At 33.1% G+C, this 21,451-nt stretch overlaps 1 protein-coding gene across 1 annotated transcript in view; it reads right to left on the bottom strand.

Moving 5' to 3' along the window:
• LOC134268243 (BAI1-associated protein 3-like) overlaps positions 1–21,451 on the bottom strand; it is a 93,339-nt gene that overhangs the window by 42,355 nt on the left and 29,533 nt on the right. The window contains exons 15-27 of the mRNA XM_062750437.1: positions 21,340–21,391; positions 19,673–19,821; positions 19,268–19,388; positions 18,567–18,638; positions 18,349–18,423; positions 18,089–18,190; positions 17,546–17,749; positions 17,313–17,381; positions 16,158–16,304; positions 15,944–16,057; positions 15,778–15,861; positions 14,624–14,705; positions 14,393–14,431 (exon numbers count right to left, since the gene is read on the bottom strand). Coding sequence (XP_062606421.1) covers positions 14,393–14,431; positions 14,624–14,705; positions 15,778–15,861; positions 15,944–16,057; positions 16,158–16,304; positions 17,313–17,381; positions 17,546–17,749; positions 18,089–18,190; positions 18,349–18,423; positions 18,567–18,638; positions 19,268–19,388; positions 19,673–19,821; positions 21,340–21,391 — 1,310 coding nt within the window. The remainder of the gene's footprint in view (positions 1–14,392; positions 14,432–14,623; positions 14,706–15,777; positions 15,862–15,943; positions 16,058–16,157; positions 16,305–17,312; positions 17,382–17,545; positions 17,750–18,088; positions 18,191–18,348; positions 18,424–18,566; positions 18,639–19,267; positions 19,389–19,672; positions 19,822–21,339; positions 21,392–21,451) is intronic.

Consider the following 21,451-nt stretch of genomic DNA (forward strand, 5'->3'; position numbering starts at 1 on the left):
CTTTTCTTGTCTTTAAATTATTCCTTGGATATTACACTTTCAGAAAAATATAAGCATTTGAAAAGTTTAATGCACGTTTTTTTCCGCGTATCATAAGAATACATCCTTAAGGTCCCAAGATGCAGCAACTTACAAGATTTGATGATTCTAACCCTCTCAGTGTCGGAAATAATTGGATTAAATGTTTTAAAAAAGATAAGTCATAAAGTTCAAAAAGTAGGTCACAGTGACCTACTTTTAAGTTGACGTTGTTCAAGGACCCAAGATGCATCAACTGACAAAGTTTGATGATCATAGGCCTTAAAGTGTCCAAAATATGCCTTCAAATCAATTTGAAAATAAATGCCTGCAAAATTAAAAAATAGGTCACCATGACCTACTTTTGAGTTTACATGATGTGAAGTCCTAAGATGCATCAACTTACAAGATTTGATGATCCTAGTCCTTATAGTAAGCAAAATATAAAAATTTTTATTAATTGTAAATTTAGGTCAACTTTGAAGTGACCTTGAGACCACACCCTTTGCCCCAGGGTCATGCCTTGAACAATTTTTAATCTTCAACATATCCTGATCCTTGTATGTAAGTTTGGTGAAAATCAGCCCGGTGGTTCTGGAGAAAAAGATTTTTTAGCAACCAGTACTTTTGGTTTTATTTTCCTGATTATCTCCCCTTGTTTTAGGGTCCCAACCCTTATTTTAGTATAAATGGTAGCCCTTGGGCCAAGGATACCCTGTGACAAATTTGACACTGATTGGCCAAGGGATTCTTGAGTTATGGCCCATATTCTAAAAAGTTACCGCACACCACACAAATGGCCATAGCATTAGCTCTTTGAGCCTTTGGCTCAGAAGAGCTAAAAATAGTATAGGTTCCACCTTATTCCGCAGGGCAATATTCACCATTGTGCATAGCTATTTCAACAAGGGCACTGCTAAGCGGAACATCCCCTCGCGACTGGACCTTCACTGGAAATAGCAATCTCTCATAAGAGATAAATTCTCTCGAGGGACGTTAAACATGTTAAAGTTTGATAGTAGAATGTATTTTGTATAATGTCCCTCTCAGGAATTTTTTGCTCATATGAAGGCTTGCCAGTAGAGAGCTGCACATTCTTTCCTATAATAGGAACTGTCACTTATGATCATTGAGCAGTGAGAGATCTTTTTGTGCCAGCATCTATTGGGACATGGGCCCATGGTTTACACGGTCTCATTTGAAGGACCAGTCTCCACGTCCCACAAACGGATTCGAACCAGCAACATTACAATCAACTCCCTTACTTTTGACAAAATTATTGTGTTGATCCATTTTTTTTTTTTTTTACAAAATACAAAGTGCATAGCGTCTTGGTTAAGGGGGGGCATAACAGGGATACCTAATTTGGGGTATTAAAGTTTAACATAAGATATTAAATTGTTTTTCAGCACTATTTTTTAAACAAAATTATCGGGGGTGGAGGATGTCTATTTTTAACAAAAATCAAATTGCATAGCATTTCAGTAGGCTCTTAAACTGGTTCCCTAGCGGAAATGATTATTGTAAACTCGTACATAAAATGTCAGGGTTTGGAGACAGTGAAAACGCGATATCTGAAGAAATATTTCAACAATGAACTTGAAAATGAATAGGCTTTATCTTTTTATACTGTCACAAAGTATGTAAACGCTGAGAGTGGTTAATGCAAAGGTTCTCTGTCAATCTTGCCCACAACTGATTATTGTCAACTCGTACATAAAATGTCAGGGTTTCGAGGCAGTAAAAATGCGATATCTGAAGAAATATTTCATCAATGAACTTGAAAATGAATAGGCTTCGTCTTTTTATACTGCCACACAAGTATGTAAACGCTGAGAATGATTAATGCAAAGGTTTTCTGTCAATCTTGCCCACAAGGTGTAACGAACACACTAACACACACACACATACGCACATTCGCGATGCTATATCCCTTCCATAACTGCGGGAGGGGATAATTAGCATCAATGGTATTATATATATTTTTTTAATTATATGAAACAATATACCAATATGTTTGCATATCCACTGCTCTCTCCCACTATGAACATGTAGTCTTCAACTGCATTTATAGGACTATAGACACAATTGCTTCTACCATGAGTGCAATTGCTCTATCACTCTCATGTAGAACAATCTCTACTACATTTATAAACTGTGTTGAGAAGTATATATATGAAATGTTTCGTAAGAGGAATAAAAATAAGTTTTTAATAATATTTTTAAAAAAAAAAAAGGAAATTCTGAATATTTAAAATTGCTGATTTATATCTGAAACAAGAGGCCCAGGGGCCACATCGCTCACCTGAGCAAATCGGCTAAGGAAAAAACACAAATCAAATCAGAACTGAAAAATTTACTAAGGGGGGGGGGGGGGGGCTTGAATTTAAGACTACCCATATCAAAAAATAATACAGAAAAGTATATTTTTAATATATTTTTAATACATTCATTTTTGTACTTTCTTAAAATAATACAGAAAAAATATATTATTTTCCTATCACAAAAAATTCAGTATATCATTTTTGTATTAAAATTTGACTTTGATTTTGTACAGTGTATTATTTTTGTATTTTTTTGGACTTAGATTATTTTCAGTGTATTATTTTTGTATTTTTTTGGACTTAGATTATTTTCAGTGTATTATTTTTGTATTTTTTCAGGACTTAGTTTTTTCCAGATGTATTTTTTCTGTATCAAATTTGAACTTAGTAATTTTACAGAAAAGTCTATACAGTTAGACTGTATCATTTCTGTATTAAATTTGGACTTAATAATTTTACAGACAGTTTGTCTGTATTATTTTTATATCAAATTTAGACTTAGTAATTTTACAGAGTTTGTCTGTATTATTTTTATATTAAATTTGGACTTTGTAAATTTATAGAAAAGACCTTACAGTTAGACTGTATTATTTTTATATTAAATTTGGACTTGGTAGTTTTACAGAAAGACGGTCAGTATTTTTTGTCTCAAATTTGATTTTAGTACATTTACAGAAAATTCCATATATTTGGTCTCTATTTCTTTTTGTTGTTGGGGGGGGGGGGTAAATTTAGACATATTTTCTATTTACGTTTGTCTTTATGAACTTTATAAATTTTAGAGAAATTCCTCGCAAAATGTCTGCTGTTTTTTTTAGAAGTTTATAGCATACCCTGTACTTACAAAATTTTTATTATATATTTTTTTCAGGAATCTTGGTATCCGATTATCTAGAACTTAAATAATTAAGTGGTACTAAAATTTATGTTAATCTCAATCAGTGGTAATCCAGAGAAATATTTCCATCTTGGGCATGAAGATTTTACAGCGGGTTTACATTGACTTTTCAGCAGGTTTACATCTTTCACGTGTTTACATCTATCACACAACAGGTGGTCTTGCAGGCTAACAAATGATTGCATCATACTACAATTCAGAAATTACGTGATTTACCTGTGCACATGGAAAGTCCCAACTAGCAATTACCATGCATACGATGTTTTCTTCAGATTTTAGTATATATGTGCATTTTTTTCACTCAGAGAAGGAATCATATTCAAATTATCCTAAATAAATTTCAAGAAATGAGCTTACAATGTTCAAGTCTAGAAAGGGATGTGCAAGTAGTAGGTTTCCTAATTAAATTATCAGTGTGTTTAAGATAGATATTTACACTAGAGAAAGTTAGCTGAAACATGTGCAAAAATTATTAAAGTTTGGAAGTATTAATTTTTTTAACCTGCTTGGACTGTGTTATTTGTGTAAGTACAGTCAATTTAATTAAACATTAAACGAAAATACTTTTTTCCAGGGAAGGAGTGGGGGGGGGGCATTTTGGAAAATACATGTAGAGACTATTCTCTTTACTTGGAAAATATTCTACCAACATTATCTTGTGAAAATTGATCTCTCTCCCCCCCCCCCCCCCCCCCAAAAAAAAAAAAATTAATGCCATGTATAAATTTGTTTTGAAAAAAAATGGCTTAGATAAAAAACATTGACCCTCAGCTTGTCAAATTTATCAGTTCATTCAAAGAAACTAACTTAGTTTGTTGTTTTTTAGCCTTTTGTCACATCACATTCAGTTTTTGGTACAAAGTAAGTTGTTTTTATTCAGATAAAATATCAGTTTTTCTTCAACTCTGTGTTTAATTCTACTCTCAGTTTTAAAAAAAACGATCCTGATTTTAATTAGTTAATAATTTACAAGTTAATTATCTTTGATCTTGGGCTAATTCTTGCATAATCAATGCAATCAAATGACAGTTTCTCAAGTTAAATCTTCTACCCTGACAGCCTGAGGCATGTTAATTAGCCAGGTGGCTGTGAGCCTGCGTTCAAGCGTGAAGTGATTTCCTGTCGTGAATTCACACTTGGTTTCGTTATGTAAACAAGAGATTATCAGTATGCACTGAATAAACAGAACAGCTAAGGAATATTGCCTACACTGGGAATATTTATTAATTTTTTGTTAGGAAAAAAGGACATGGCGCCGAAAAAGGGGGCATGGCTCTTGCCTTGCTATTTTGCTTTAGATTTAACACTAAATTGATCCTTCTTCTTGAACTTTATGGTCTATTTTACAGGTCAACTTGTATAATTAAAAAAACAAAAACAAAACAATATGGCTGACCAGAAATCTTTCTCATCTGTAATCGGAAAATTTCTTAAAAACAAAAATAACGATTATAAGAAATGATTCCTAATAATTATTCTAGTAATGATCAAGGGTTTATTAAATTGATTCCATATTACTTATTGGACTTCGTACATAAATACATTTCCTTAGACTGTTAAAAATATTTTATATTTAAAAATCGGCAATCTTCGTAAATAAGGAGCTATTTGATTGGTCAGATTTTAAAATTTTCTTTGCTTTTCTCTGATTGGTTAACGGCAATTTACCCACGCCATTTTGAAAAATAGATCGACGAACCGAATTGAGAGAGTTGGTGATGTTTAATAAAATTTAGGTAATATTCGCCGATGAAATTGGTAGAAAATAGATGTTTAGCTACAGCATGTTAGCATGGATCACATTTATAAACAAAGAAAAGCGAAAACGGAAGGAGGTTGGCGTTTTTCAAGCATCATGCCCTGGCTTTTCTGGTGTAAACAACGCCATATACGGTAAGAATTTACATAAAATAGCACAGTAGTTTCAATTTTTAAAATGTGAAATGTAGATTAGTAAATGTTATCTTTTATAACCAATTCATAGTAGGTCAAATTAAATGCAGATATATTGGATTTGTGGCGAAAGAGAGTTTTGTTATGCTACTTTCTATCTTGAATTGTATGGATAATTACGGGCTTTCAATGGCAAATGATATTATTTACATGGACCAAAAATGACTTAAAAATTAATTTCACCATATCCCTCAGGCCTAAACATGGAATAATAACAGATAAAATCATCTTGGCATACAACCATTTAAATTTTGAAATGTGAAGGGGGGGGGGGGGGGGTAATCATTGCAACTAAGCTTCATGGATTTATGGTTTAGCATACTTATATTTATTTGAAAAATGACTTGAGAAGAAGGTGGTAAGAAAGATTTTTTTTGGCACAAACTAATTTTTTTTTTATATCAATATATGATGATCTGTATTTCCCTTGCCCAATATCAGTTTAAGATTTCAAATCAAATGACCCCCCCCCCCCCCAAAAAAAGGAGGGGGGGGATAATGGCTCAATTTGTAGAATATTTTGCCATGAAAAATTCCAATGAGGTGTATTGACAGTTTTATATTTTCATTTTTTAATGCTCTGTACATCTACCTATTCTGCAAAACATTTATCAGTATCATTACTTTTACAGTTTGAGTGCCTCTGCAGAGCCATAGAAGAAAAGCTGATTAGTTATAGAGGAATAGGACACCCACCCACCCTACCCCTTGAAGCATTACAGGTGTGTAACATTGACAATATCAGCTAATCATGTGAAGATTTCTTTTTTGTGTGTGTCTGTGCATCTAATTTTGATATACCCCGGTACATTTTGATATTCTATTTTGTAGATTATGCAGGACCAAGCAGGATGACAGTGAGAAAACTGGAGATGTACTTCTTCAACAAAGTAAAGTGCTGTGCAAAAGAAACCCCAAAGCAGAGAGAAGATCTAGACTTTTGAATTCATATCTCATTATAAATGTACAATTTACAAAGACAATAAGATTGATAAAACATGACTTAGAAATGAGGACAATTGAAGAGTGAATACTGTATGTAAGACAGAAAAGATCAAGATTATTGCACAAAAAGTAACTAAATCAGTAATCTAAAGCCATGTCTCTTTAAAATCTGATTGAAAGCTGCATTTAAGAACAAGTTTTTCACGTTTTTAGTACTTTTCTAGGCACTGCTTTGTATTATTTAAAGCTTTTTTATGTACTTTTTGTCTATCATTCTTGTACCTTTTTTGAACTCCTAAATGTATTTTTTTTTGTATTTTTCAGAATGTATTATTTTTAATTTTTTTTGTTTTAAATGCGATTTTAATACAGAAATAATAGACTGATACAAAATTAATACATTTTGTATTATTTTCCTATTTTTTTTTTCAAGGTGCTCCAAATAATACAGAAATAATAGACTGATACAAAATTAATACATTTTGTATTATTTTCCTAATTTTTTTTTTCAAGGTGCTCCAAATAATACAGAAATAATAGACTGATACAAAATTAATACATTTTGTATTATTTTCCTATTTTTTTTTCAAGGTGCTCCAAATAATACAGAAATGATAGACTGATACAAAATTAATACATTTTGTATTATTTTCCTATTTTTTTCAAGGTGCTCCAAATAATACAGAAATAATAGACTGATACAAAATTAATACATTTTATATTATTTTTGTATTTTTTAGTTCTTCTATAAATTGTATTATTTTTGTACTTTGGATAAGGATTTAATACAGAAAAAATACAAGAGTACAGAAAAAATACATCAAGTGTATTATTTTTGTATTTTTACTGAGAAATAAAGTATATTAAAAATATATTTTTTTGTGTTTCATTTCTAAGAAAGTGTATTATTTTTGACCTAATTTGGAACCAAGATAAAAAGGGTTCCAAATTTGGTCATTAAAAATATACTTTTTTTGTATTATTTTTGTATTATTTTAATCTATTATTTTTATATTTATTTTCGATATGGGTACTTTAGAATGCCTTCACATTAATACAGCATATGACTTTGCTGTTCTTGATAAAAGGATTTTTTAAAAACATTTTCTTCCTATGCTATCACTAATCATTGCTTTGAAGTACTTGAGAAGACGATTTTCCTATAAATTCCTATGTAAAACTTTGATCAGCCATTGTGGCCCCACCCTACCCTCGGGGGTCATGATTTGTACAAACTTGAATTTACACTACCTGAGGATGCTTCCACATGAGTTTCATCTTTCCTGGCCCAGTGGTTCTTGAGAAAAAGATTTTGAAAGATTTTCCCTATATACTCCTATGTCAAACTTTGATCAGCCATTGTGGCCCCACCTTACCCCCGGGGGTCATGATTTGAACAAATTTGAATCTACACTACCTGAGGATGCTTCCACATGAGTTTCATCTTTCCTGGCCCAGTGGTTCTTGAGAAGAAGATTTTTAAAGATTTTCCCTATATACTCCTATGTAAAACTTTGATCGGCCATTGTGACCCCACCTTACCCCAGGGGGTCATGATTTTAACAAACTTGAATCTACACTACCTGAGCATGCTTCCACATAAATATGATGAATAATGGCCTTGTCATTCTTGAGAAGAAGATTTTTAAAGAATTTTCCCATATATTTCTATGTAAAACTCTGGTCGGCCATGTTGGCCCCGCCCTACCCCTGGGGGTCATGATTTGAACAAATTTGAATCTACACTACCTGAGCATGCTTCCATATAAATATGATGAATTATGGCTTTGTCATTCTTGAGAAGAAGATTTTTAAAGAATTTTCCTATATATTTCTATGTAAAACTTTGGTCGGCCATTTTGGCCCCGCCCTACCCCCGGGGGTCATGATTTGAACAAACTTGAATCTACACTACCTGAGGATGTTTCTCCATAAGTTTCATCTTTCCTGGCACAGTGGTTCTTGAGAAGATTTTTAAAATATGCCACCAAATTTTCATTTATTCCCAATTATCTCCCCTTGAATGAGGGCGTGGCCCTTCATTTGATCAAACTTGAATCCCCTTCACCCAAGGATACTTTGTGGCAAGTTTGGTTGAAATTATGTAAGTCAGAATTTCCTCTGATATTCTTGAAAAAAAATCAAAGAATGCAAATATAAGTAATAAACAATGATTATTCAGTGAACATGACATTATGAATAGCAATAGCTCTGCTGGCATATTTTCCATGATGCGCTAGTGCGCATCATGGAATAGCAATTGCTATTCATAACAAAATGTTCACTGAATAACATTTTTTATTTCTTAAATAAAAGCTAGATTCTACACAAGAAAATATCCCTAAGGGGGCTAACACAGATTTTCGATTTTCCTGTAGTGGATGAAAAAAGCAAATGATGTGGTTGAGGAGAATAATAATTGATTATAAACTAGAGCAAAGCTCATTGCTTAGGTCTTCCGAAGATTCGACCGGAAGTAACTTTTATTTTTAAATAAAGAGAAAAGACGTGTCTAATAATTTAAATCTTCCACATCGATGTTGAAAAATGCGAAAGTAAGCCATTTTTTGCTACTTCCGGTTAAACCGGAAGCAACTGACAAAGTTTTATGCTTCCAGTGACACATATTTCCCAAAAACGTGTAAAGAACAGCAAAAATATGCATTTTCCGACTACTTCCGGTTTGACCAGAAGTGACATCACAGGATGTATTTTGATGATCTCATTAGATTCTACTAGAGACGAACAACTTTGCTTCTTGGATGTATTACAAATTCTCAATACTTTTTGAGATATCTGGAAAAAAATTTGCCCCTCCAGATCCCTTAATTTAGGGGTTAGCCCCTTTTTCGAGATATCATTGAAAGATCTTGTAATTTTGCACAAATTTTGTTCTATATGTTTAACAAAATATTTTCAGTGTAGAAGATAAAAAGCAAAATATGTGTAAATTTTCGCACTTTTAGGCTTTCTAATTATTGACCCTGTATAGCGCCATTTAAAAGAGAAATCGAAAAACAAAATACGACATGCACAACTTCAATCCTTCTTTTATCTTAAGTCGGTAGATTTTCTGCTCCAGCTTTTGTCGTCTCTGAGCCTTTGTCTGGAAATAAAAGCCTATAAATTTTTCGATTAAAGGTAAATAACTCAAAAGCGGAAGTAAATTTTTGAAATGTTAGACAGCATTCCGATAGAGTTTATTAATGTCTATTATATCTGAAAATCTGAGCTAAATCCGTTGAGAAATGAGTGAGATATGAAGCCTCAAAGGCTAGGAAAAGGAAAAAAAAGAATAATAAGAATAATCTTAATCATCAGAATCAGTAGTAGGTCTTCCGTTGGAAACGGAAGACCTTACTTATGTCATTATATGATGACACTATAAAACATCCTCATGCTTAAAGTGCCTCTCGTGGTTAATACTACTGTGTTCTGGATAGTAACTTAAACATTATCACATCACTTCTACAATGCATACTTGATCTGGGTTTTTTTTTTTTTTTACGCCCCCCTATTTGAAGATTTAGTGGTATATATTTATTGCCCTTTCCGTCTGTCTGTAGTGTCTGTCAGTCTGTCCGCAAGAACTCTACCATTGCCCACAACATTGTTGTAAGGAACTATGCCTATCATTTTTCATGTGTATTCTGTGCAACAAGGCCATTCTTTGGGTACCAATATATTTGACCTCTTGACCTTTCTTGCAAGAATATGCCAAACCTTTACTTTAATCATAACATTCAAACAGTTGATATTAGGGCTTTCACATTTATATTCATTGAAACAAAATTGCTTTCCATAGATATAAATATTTCTGACCTTTTGTCCTTGAGTTTCAATCATTTAAAAAAATATGACTTTGGACAAAATTTTTGAACAGTTACTACTAAGGCCTTCATATTTCACCGGTGTATTCCTTTTGACAAGTCCCTCCTTTGGACAAAAAAATTTTGACCTTTGACCTAATTTGGAAAAACTTTAACATTTGCCATTATTTTTTAACAGTTGGAGCTATGGCTTTAATATATTTCAAAATGTATTTCTCAAGACAAAGCCTTTCCCTGCATATGTTTTATTTGACCCTTTAACCTTGACCTTGGAGTCTGACCAATACTTTAAAAGATTTTACCCTGGCCTTAATTTCTCAATGCTTAGTTCACAAGCTTTCATATTTCATAGGTATTCATTGAACAAGTCCTTTCTCTGGATAACAACATTTTTCATCTCTTGTCTTTGGACTTTGATTTACATCTGAGAACTTTTAATCTTTGCCAAAATCTGCCACAAGGGGCATCATTTTTCTCAAACACATCTTGTTTTTAGCTCACCTGAGCCGAAGGCTCAAGTGAGCTTTTCTGATCACAGTGACCTACTTCTGTCTGTCTATCTGTCTGTCTGTCCGTCTGTAAACTTTTCACATTTTCGACTTCTTCTCAAGAACCACTAGGCCAATTTTGACTAAACTTGGTACAAAGCATCCTTGAGTGAAGGGAAATTTAAATTGTTAAAATAAATGCCAAGTCCCCTCACAAGGGGAGATAATTGAAAGACAAAAATAGGGTGGGGTCATTAAAAAATCTTCTTCTCAAGAACCACTGGGCTAGAAAAGCTGAAACATATGTGGAAGCATCCTGGGGTAGTGTACTTTTAAATTGTTCAAATCATGACCCCCGGGGGAAGGGCGGGGCCACAATGGAATCAAAGTTTTACATAGGAATATATAGGAAAAAATCTTTAAAAAACTTCTTCTCAAGAACCACTGGATCAGAAAAGCTGAAACTTATGTGGAAGCATCCTGGGGTAATTCAGTGTAGATTCAATTTTCAATCATGACCCCCGGGGGAAGGGTGGGGCCCCAATGGGGAATCAAAGTTTTACATAGAAATATATAGGAAAAATCTTTGAAAATCTTCTTCTCAAGAACCACTGGGCCAGAAAAGCTGAAACTTGTATGGAAGCATCCTTATAGTGTGAAAATCATGACCCCCAGGTGGTTCGGAGACACAATGGGGAATCAAAGTTTTACATAGGAATATATAGGAAAAATCTTTGAAAATCTTTTTCTCAAGAACCACTGATCCAGAAAAGCTGAAACTTATGTGGAAGCATCCTGGGGTAGTGTATTCTAAATTGTTCAAATCATGACCCCCAAGGGAAGGGTGGGGCCACAATGGGGAATCAAAGTTTTACATAGAAATATATAGGAAAAAACATTAAAAAAATTCTTCTCAAGAACCACTGGGCCAGAAAAGCTAAAACTTATGTGGAAGCACTCTGGGGTAGTGTAGATTCTAAATTGTTCAAATCATGACCCCTGGGGGAAGGGCGGGGCCACAATGGGGAATCAAAGTTTTACATAGGAATATATAGGAAAAATCTTTGAAAATCTTCTTCTCAAGAACCACTGGGCCAGAAAAGCTGAAACTTACATGGAAGCATCCTGGGGTAGTGTAGATTCTAAATTGTTCAAATCATGACCTCCGGGGGAAGGGAGGGGCCACAATGGGGAATCAAAGTTTTACATAGAAATATATAGGAAAAATCTTTGAAAATCTTCTTCTTAAGAACCACTGGGCCAGAAAAGTTGAAACTTATGTGCACATGGAAGGATCCTGGGGTAGTGTAGATTTCAAAATGTCTGAATTATGATCAGTGGGGTAGGGTGGGGATGTTATGTATTACAAGGAGGAAATCTGGTAAAGAACAGAATGGTCAAAGCTTCTCAGGTGAGCGATGTGGCCCATGGGCCTCTTGTTCACTTAGGAATTATTATTTCTAAAACAATTTAATTCAGAGATGTCAAGACTGATAAGAACTGCGAACGATAGTATTGTTCTCCCGCCTACCTCCAAGTCAATTTTCAAAAGTTAACATATTTGATGAATTTTTTATATTTTTTATAGATTTTCATAAAACATCACTTATTTGGAAAAACAAAGAGAGATAACTCTAAAATTTTGGTAAAACTTGTGTTTTTCACTATAGAAATCAATGGAAAACAGAAAATATTTTTAAAACATCTTCCTCCCCCCCCCCGTGTCACCAAAAATTCTTTTTACAGGTAATATGGAATAGTATTTCACAAATTCATACCAAAGCTTTTTGTGTGACACGGAGGGGGGGGGGAACATATGTTTATTGACAAAAAACGATAAAAATGCTTATTTTCCACCAATTTCAAAGCGATATACAACTGAAACATTATACTTTATTGAAATGTTTCTTTGTTTTATTTATTTGCCTAAAACATAAGAAAAGATATCAGGAACATTTAATCATATCCAAGACTATTACAAAATACGTTGATGCTTGAAACTCCCATTTCAATGGAAAATATCGTCTACCACCCTTTTTTTCAAGAGCTGGAATTATGGAAAATTTACTGTTCAGCGCTGGTATTAGGACGATTTATCAATTACCATTGAACTGTTCTTTGTATTAAACAAAGATTTTATGGCCAAATTGCTATTCAATTTGAATCAATTGGTTCCAAAATGTAGGCGGGAATCGAGAGTTAGCGTGCGTGTTTCTTTGCAAGCTTGACAAGCTACAGTAACACATCTTTCAACATGGAAATGGAAAAAATTTCAAATCTGGTAAACAATATGCACTTTACTTTTAAAGATTTTCTGGTGAGAAACAGACCTATTTAATATAAAAGCATCAGACTATATTTAAGAAGATGGGGGGACAAGGCGGGCAGAATGCCTATAGTGTCCAATATTAAGAAATCATATTCAATATGTGAATTGAGTATTTGAATTAACTTCTCATTATTGAAATTTATGAAATTATTAGAAAAAATTTTTTTGAGAGAGAAAAATTATCGTAAAAAATTCCTTTTATAAAAATATTATTTGGCATTCGTGGGATTCGAACCCTAGCAATAAAAATCATACTGTTTTGAGATTGAGACTAATGCGCTAACCACTATGCTACATGGCACATGATGATATTGGGCATTTAAATCATGTTTGTGATATGACCCTTGACTTAATGGACTTGAAGTATCTCTCGGAAAGATTCGAATATTTTGCCATAAAAGTGTACTCTAAGGGTATATTGGGTCTTCGCTCCATGTTTTTGTTAACCAAAAAACTGTATATTCTATTGCAAACTTTTAGGATAAAAAAAAATGGAGCGAAGACCCACTCATATTGAAAAATTTTGTTTAAGTATGAGAAAATGATCGTTTTTGTTCTTTTTAGTGTGTGTATGCTTTTTCACAGGCAAATATTTTCTGTCTTTGTGAGATTTTTGTAAATTGTACATATTTTACATTAAATATGTAGGACTCCAAAGTGCGATGAGACTCCAAAGTCCGATGGTCACGCCAAAGTCCGATGGTCTGTGTCAAACCCCGATGGTTTTACACGCCAAAGTCCGATTACGCGGAAAACAGTTAACGTTTATGATGTCATAGTACTGCTGTGCCAAACTGCGATGCCACGCCATGCCAATATATAAATACAAAATATCATAAATACAAATACTAACCCTCATCTTTTGGATGCGAAACTAAGACTTATCAGTCGAACAATGAGTATCAACTCTAACCTAACTATCATAGTGCAGGACCAATCAAAATCTAAATCAGTCCAATAGTGTGTGAGTTCTAACCCTAAAATCTCTAGGGAAGAAACAGTGTTCAAGGTGTTCAAGGACTAACCCTTATCACTCGAATGGTGTACGAGGACTAACCCTAATACCTCTTGTGGGTGAAAACAAAAAGCAATATCCGTAAAAACGTATATGAGACGAATACTGAATCAATGGATTTTGAATGCAGAATAACATCATGACGTCGGACTATTGTGACGTCATAAACGTTAACTGTTCCTCCGCACCTTCGGAGTTTGGCGTGTCAGACCATCGCACTTTAGCGTCTTTGGCGTCCGTAAAGACAGCGAGCCATCGGGCTTTGGCGCAGACCATCGGGGTTTGGGGAGACCATCGGACTTTGGCATCACCATGGCACTTTGGAGTCTTACAAATATACTTTATTATTAGATAAAATATCAAATAAAATTTAGATATAATTGAGATTTAATTTTTCACTTGTTATCTGTCGCACTTTAGGCACTTCGCCCGCCTTATCCCCCCATCTTCTTTGATAAACTTAACTTGTTGTTCACATATGCTGCATAGGGATTAAAATATACCTCTCCAAACACATAGTTCTGATGAACTTCCCTTTATAAATACGGAAGGAAGGAAAGTTTAACATATCCCATTGGTTACAAAAACTTACCATTTGCATCCAATGGAATGACATCCTTTGCATTTAATACTACAAGAGAAGGTAAAAACAAGTTAGTCAATTTCTACAGACACAAAATCTTGTTGCTCATAACTCTCTTCAACAGAAATGCCTTTAAATTGTTTACTTTTTTCTGACAAGTGCTAAAATGCAATTTGTACACATGTATCTTAATTCTTAAAAGCTACATAAGGAATAAGAAATATTATCGGCTGTACCTACTTTCAACGAACATGGTGCCTGTTTCATTTCTGTAGCACATTCTAACATTTAATACTCCAAATTCTTTAGATTTAAACTCAGCCTATCAAAAAGATAAACATGCATAATTCAGATCATGCACAGGTTAGCTCAAATCATCTTCATTAACTTCAGATATTGAGACTGAAATCATTGCACAAAGACAATTTAAGTGAATATATAAGAATAAAGTTCATAATGAATTTTACAAAGCACAATTAATTTCACTTAGTACCTCTATTAATCCGATCAAATTCATCATAATTGGCATGAAACTCTTCTGTTGTTAAGGATAGTGTTACTTAAAACTTTGCTTTCACAACACATTTTCTTCTTTCAAAAAAAATCTTCCAATGCAGTGGGTATATATAATTCAGTAATTTCATGCCCATTCAATATTTTTTTTCGCTGCTCCTAGGCCTTTTGATTGATCATTTGATTGTATGCTGTTTTACATCCCTTTCAAGAATTTGATACTCATATAGAGACGTCATCATAAACTGGTGAAAGACTTCAAATTTAGACCTTTATGTGGCACTCATGGCCACTGAGCAGTGGGCCAACAGATTTCGTTACACAGGGCCTAGAATTTTAAGGTCTCATCGAATGCCAAAACAGATGAGCGCTTGGCAAAGGAAAAGCTCTTACTTTTTTATACACAGGGCCTAGACATAACCCAATTATTTGTTAAAGTTGACCATTTCAAGAAAACAATTAATCTTACCCACAAATTTCATTAACAAAAGAGCTGTCCTGGGACGTGGCTTGTTTATCTTTTTTTTATGTTAAAAAAATGATTGTGGCAAAGGTAAAAAAGCTCTTACTTTTTTATGACTTAGCAATTCCTCATGTTTCCTCCTATATGACAAACAACAATGTGTTTGTTAAATTACCAGCAAAAACATTCTAATTTCAATTTATTGTAACATCAGTATGAGTATTTGTAAAAGTTATTATAATGTAACAATAACCTATCAGTCTGGTAGCATTCTTTTGACAGTTTATGGAGGAAAAATAAAACATATATTAATACATATAGTCTTTATTCATTCAATGCAACCAATTATTTAAATTTTAAAGTAAATTGACCATCGGACTTCTAAAATTTAAGAAAACAAAAAAAATTTTAATCTTACCTGTTGTTTGAGTTTCTCTTCGTAGAAAATTGTAATTAACTTCAAAGTGTCTTTCTTATATAGGGACAGCAATTTTTTCAATTTCTGCAATGAAACATTTATAGCATCAATTCAACATCACTTTAATAGCTGGCTACATTTAATTTTAAAAAAAAATTACACATACAATATACTCTTCTATTGTTATTTTCTTCATTTCTAATCCTTTCTCATCAGCATGAAAGAAATCTACCAACAGTCCTAAGGCTTCATACATTCTTTTGTATATGACAGGCATCCTCTATAAAAATAGAACAAACATTGTTAGCAATAATATATGTACAACTTCCCTCGCCTTTCTTAACAGAGGCACAACTAACAACAGTTCATCTTTCCCTTACCGATTCTTCCGTGACTAGAACGTCGTTGAATTCCTCGAGGACTTCCACCCAGATGGACTGAAGGATCCGGTCAAAGTTGGACTTAAGTAGGTACTGGTTCAAGGTCAAAAGGTTACTGTCCAGGTACTTCATCAGATCCTCAACAGCCTGAAATGATGGATATATACATTGTACCTACGGCCTTCATCTGCAGTATACTAGTACTCAGAAATATTCACTTCCGTTTAATTTTTTACCACTTTCACCCAGGTCAAAAGATGGAGCAAATTCAAAGACATATAATTTCTTAATCAGAAGTGTAAATGGTATAACTAAATGGGCAAAATTGTCAGCAAGTGTATACAAGAACAACAATACATTGTATTATGGGGTGAAAATAATCCTGAATTAAGTATAATACTGCTAGGGCTGTGTATTGAGCAAAAAAATTCGATACGATACGATACAATATTTTTTAAAGCGATATGCGATATATTGGATTCTAAAACAATTCCATCAAAAAAGGCTTATTTATCATTAAATGCATGGATTATATTAAAAAATTAGTGTTTTATTACCCATTTCAAAGTTCTTGTCCCATAATCAGTAAATAAAACACCTCCAGTCGAAACTTTTAATAATTGTAAAATCAACATGTTAAAATAAAATTGTTATGCAATTTATAATAACTATATAAAAACTGTATTTCTTTAATAAATCTATAATTATTGATCAGTTTTAATTCAAAAAAGTTAAATATAATCTTTGCTGATTAAAATTCCCATCTTTTTAGCAGAATTAGAAGAAAAACTGCTTGTCCGATACGTATTGGAAGTAATTTTTATATATCTTGAATATCGATACGTATCGATATATCGATATATTGATACAGCCCTAATTACTGCATTCAAAGATTATTGTTCTCTCGAATTTATATTATGCATCATATTTGCAAGGTATATAATTATAATCTTCACTAATTTTAACTACATTAATATTCTTAATATTCTGTTTGCTCTGCTCTTATTTTGTGTATTGTTTAATGGACGTTGAGATTGAATACTGTTCGTTATCTCCATATCCTTCTACAAGAAATATTAAACTACAAGAAAGCTGACTGTTGACATAAAGCTAAAGCCCAGCCTTAAAATCAACAGGTAAATTCAGAAGACCTACCTCCTCAGCTGGAACAGATTCTGGGGCCCAGTTCAAATGGAATACATCACTCTTAATGTCTGGACGCATCTTTTATCAAATAAAAAGAATCAAAATGAAAAATAATAATAATCTGCTTAAATTTCATTCCCTCCATATTTTTTATGGTTAGAATATTACTAGTAAAAGTGACAATTTACAAAACCTCCATTAAAATCCTTGACAGAATACACCCCTGTTATATAATATCTGACCTTATCAGCCACACGATCCACCACTTGCTGGATCTTCTCCAACATGATCTGGTCAGCCTCCCTCACTGTGGTGTGCAGATTCTCTTTTGATTCCGTCTCATGACTCTGCTCCACTGCATGCTGTATTTCCACAAAATTCATTGTTTCTGGAAGTTGTTTTAAGGCCCTCCGAACTTGTTCAATGTTATTTATAGTAATACACAGCTGTAAAACAGACAATATATTTGTTTCATTTTGCAGAATTATTATGCTAAGTTAATTGATAAATATACAAGAAAATCATTCTGTAGCTTGTTGTTATAATTTTTTACTCTTGCATGATCTGCCTGTTCTGTGACAACTACCCTTACCTGTCCTGTGAGAACCTACCCCTCTACGTTTTCTATACACCCATGCTTACTGATCTAGGGCACTATTTTTACCAATTTTTTGATAACTTTACTTACCTGTTTTCTGATACCAAATTTTTGCTGTTCTCCTACACCTTTACCTACCAGTTCTATGACACCCATACTATAGCTATTCTCTCACCCCCTTACTTACCTGTTCTGTGACATCAAATTGTCCTTCCTCATCATAATAGCCTTTGTCAATGAGTTTCTGGTGGACCGAGTCGGCATATATCTTTGCACATTCACACATATCCTGTTGATAAACAAATTTTAGGAATTTTTTCCCAAATAAATTCATTTATTTTTGCACTCACAAGTTTTGACAAAATACTATTAACTTAACTAACTGTTCATAAGGTATGCAATCTCTATTTACGTACAAGTAATTCTAGCCTTATTGTTATGTCCTACCTTTGTTAATTTTGAGACCATGGAATATGCATCGACAAGATCAGGCCAGGCAAGCTGTCTCCAGAACTCTGAAATCTAAAAAGACAACTGCTACAGAAACAAAATTCTTGGTAGACAATACAGTACAATCATGCTCATATTTAACTATCAGTAAGAATTCTACAAAGATTTGTATTCAATGAAAATTTGACATTAAATGAATAAATAAATAGTTAAACCTGAGAGAAACAACAGCACACATCAACAGCCGAGGTGCTGAACTTGGCTCCTCCTCCTCCTACATCAGCTGTCTGAAGGAAGAAAAGATTTAAAATCATCATCAACTAAAAAACAATTTAAAAAGATGTTTTCTCCGATCACAAGTTTATTTGCATAATTTATTGCATGTTTCTTTCTTTTAAAATAGTATAATTACCATTCACGGATAAAAACAAGAAAAATCTAACACAAAATAGTCAATGTGCCATTAACACACAATACATACAGTCAATTTGAACACATATACTTAAACAGTACGTGTTAAATGATATCAAATGTTATATAGCAGTGCATTATTAGTTTTATAAATGTGCAATGCTTTATGACACAACAGTCAGACACTGAAAATATTAAAACTGGATAACATGCCAATATCTTAGCAATGATCACATGATTAAAGGGAAATAACTCTGAATTATTACATTTTTGACAGTGCTCTCACCCAAAACAAGTGCACATCCACTTAAAGATACAAACCTTGGATGATAGATGCTGTGTATAATACAGAGATTACAAACTGAAAATTTACAGATTGGACTAATACAGAAAGAACACAATAAGAGAAGTATAGTACCGCCTTACATACAGATATATATGAGGCTCATTTATTTGAGAATCCATTTCCAAAATTTAGATAAGTACAGGTACCAAGAAACCTCACCTTATCAAGCTCAATGGCTTTGTGTATTCGATGGATAGCCTTCTCCTGTGCCACAGAAATCCACTGAGTTACAGCAAAATGGAACCATTTGTAGTAGTGTTCTATTTCTAAAGGGTCATGACTGAAAATAATACATGTATATTAGATATCTGGCTTTAAATCAAATCAGATTTCAAGGATATTGTACTATAAATCACCTTCTATTCACGATAACTTTATTTTCACATGATTACATGAGCAAGTTTGCCCACAAAAATTTCATTCTTGCGTTTATATAGCAATATAAACCATAATTTGTAATTTTGTTTCGCTAATAAAGAGTTAATTAATGACTATCTTACAAAAGTAAAGTGTCACAAAAATTTAGTGATCAACAGTATTAACAGGCCTTTCTGATGTTCATACTTTTCAGGAAGGTGCTCCCATCCATAGTTACAGAACTCTTGTAGAGCTAGGTACAGCTCAAAGTAGGTCGTTCCCAGCATTCCCTCTAATACTTTGTTTCCTTTACTGAACGTTGTCTTCTTCATGCAGTTAGTGAACTCTTCACCGAGCTGAAATACATAACAAAATATCATTTGTTCAGTCAGAAAACCTCATGATGTTCTTTTCAAAAGAATCACTTTTATCTTTATAGGTCAGTAATTCTTATTTAACAAGCATAATAAACACAAATCCTTTTAAGAATTGTTTACAATATGACTCATAATGAATCATCACAAAATTGCCTGGTAATGTAGATGTCACACCTTGGTTAATTAGATTTTCAAAAGCAGTAAAATGCATTTCAATAGTGCCAAGGAAGTGTTAAAACACCAATAAGCATTAAACTCTGTAAGAATAGTAAAGACATAGAAGGGATGTGCATAACTCTGCTTGTGATAAGCTGTTAAAAATCAATCTTCTGGCAACTTTCTGGAGCTAGAAATTGACTGAACCAATCATTGTGGAGATACAATGTATAAGGATTCAAAAACTTGATGCATTAGAACACAAATCATTGACGAGGCTTCAGGAAGCACTGCAGACAAAAACTATTTATCCTTTACATGTTTTAGACATTAGAAAAAAAAGATGACTATAAAAATATTCCTCTTTCAAATTGAAGTCTTCATAAAAATTGACAGAGAGGACCAAGAATAATACATAACTATTACACAGGGGACCTGATTTGAAAAATTACACATTACACTAAATCAGGAAGCTTCCATACAAATATGTATTTCAAGGTCTAGCAGTTCTTAGGAGGAATTTTTATTTAAAAAAAAAATTAATTTTGCTTTTTCTTAATAATCTCTTTTTGAAAGGGTGCTTAGTCTTTCATGTTAAAAATTTAAAATTTCCTTTACCCAAGATTTCTTTGTACCAATTTTGGTTAAAATTAGCCAAGGGATTTTGAAGAGAAGTGGAAAATGTGAAAAGTTTAAAACCAGACAACGTTACTATGATCAGAAAAGTGTGCACTTGAGCAGCTCAGGTGAGCTTAAAATTCTTGGAATGTATCTAGAAAAATTTTACAGCATATACACACATAGAGATAGACAAAAGACTGTGCAACAGGGAAGGAAATCAGTGAAGAAGAGAGCTACACCGACCTCTTCCGCGAGATTCTTGACGACATGACTGGAATGCTAGAGGGAAAAACACAGGACATATAAGCTCTCAAGACACACACAATACATTGGCATGGTTCTGGAATGGACTTATAAACCTTTATACTAAAATAAATCAAAAATTTAACTTAATGTTGGCTTCCAGTCTTTACAAATTAAATATTTACCATTTCCTTATAATAGTCTACAAATCAATTGAATTCATATACTTTGAATATTTTGTTTATTGTTTGACAAGAAAAGAAAAAGAGAATATATGTTCCAGATTATACAGTAGTAATGATTAGGACATAAGCAATACATATACATACATGCTATAAGAGTTAAATGATAGATGGTCAAAGAAAAATACTACTTGAAATGATCTGTTGCAGACTTAAAGGGGAGAAAACTCATTTCAAAGATTAACCAAAAACCCTGTGTTCTTTGTTTCTCAATATTTTTGAGTGTCAAACTCACCAATTTTTCTAGTTGCTTATAGGTAACACTGAAATAGTCGACGTTGGCAACTCTGCAAAAACAAATTAAATTACGCCTTAATTTTTATTCATCAATCATAATTAAATTTTCT

The sequence above is a fragment of the Saccostrea cucullata genome, unplaced genomic scaffold (assembly GCF_032062105.1).
Source record: "Saccostrea cucullata isolate Sc308-1 unplaced genomic scaffold, CSIRO_AGI_Scuc_v1 ctg663, whole genome shotgun sequence".
In the NCBI taxonomy this organism is placed as follows: Eukaryota; Metazoa; Mollusca; class Bivalvia; order Ostreida; family Ostreidae; genus Saccostrea; species Saccostrea cuccullata.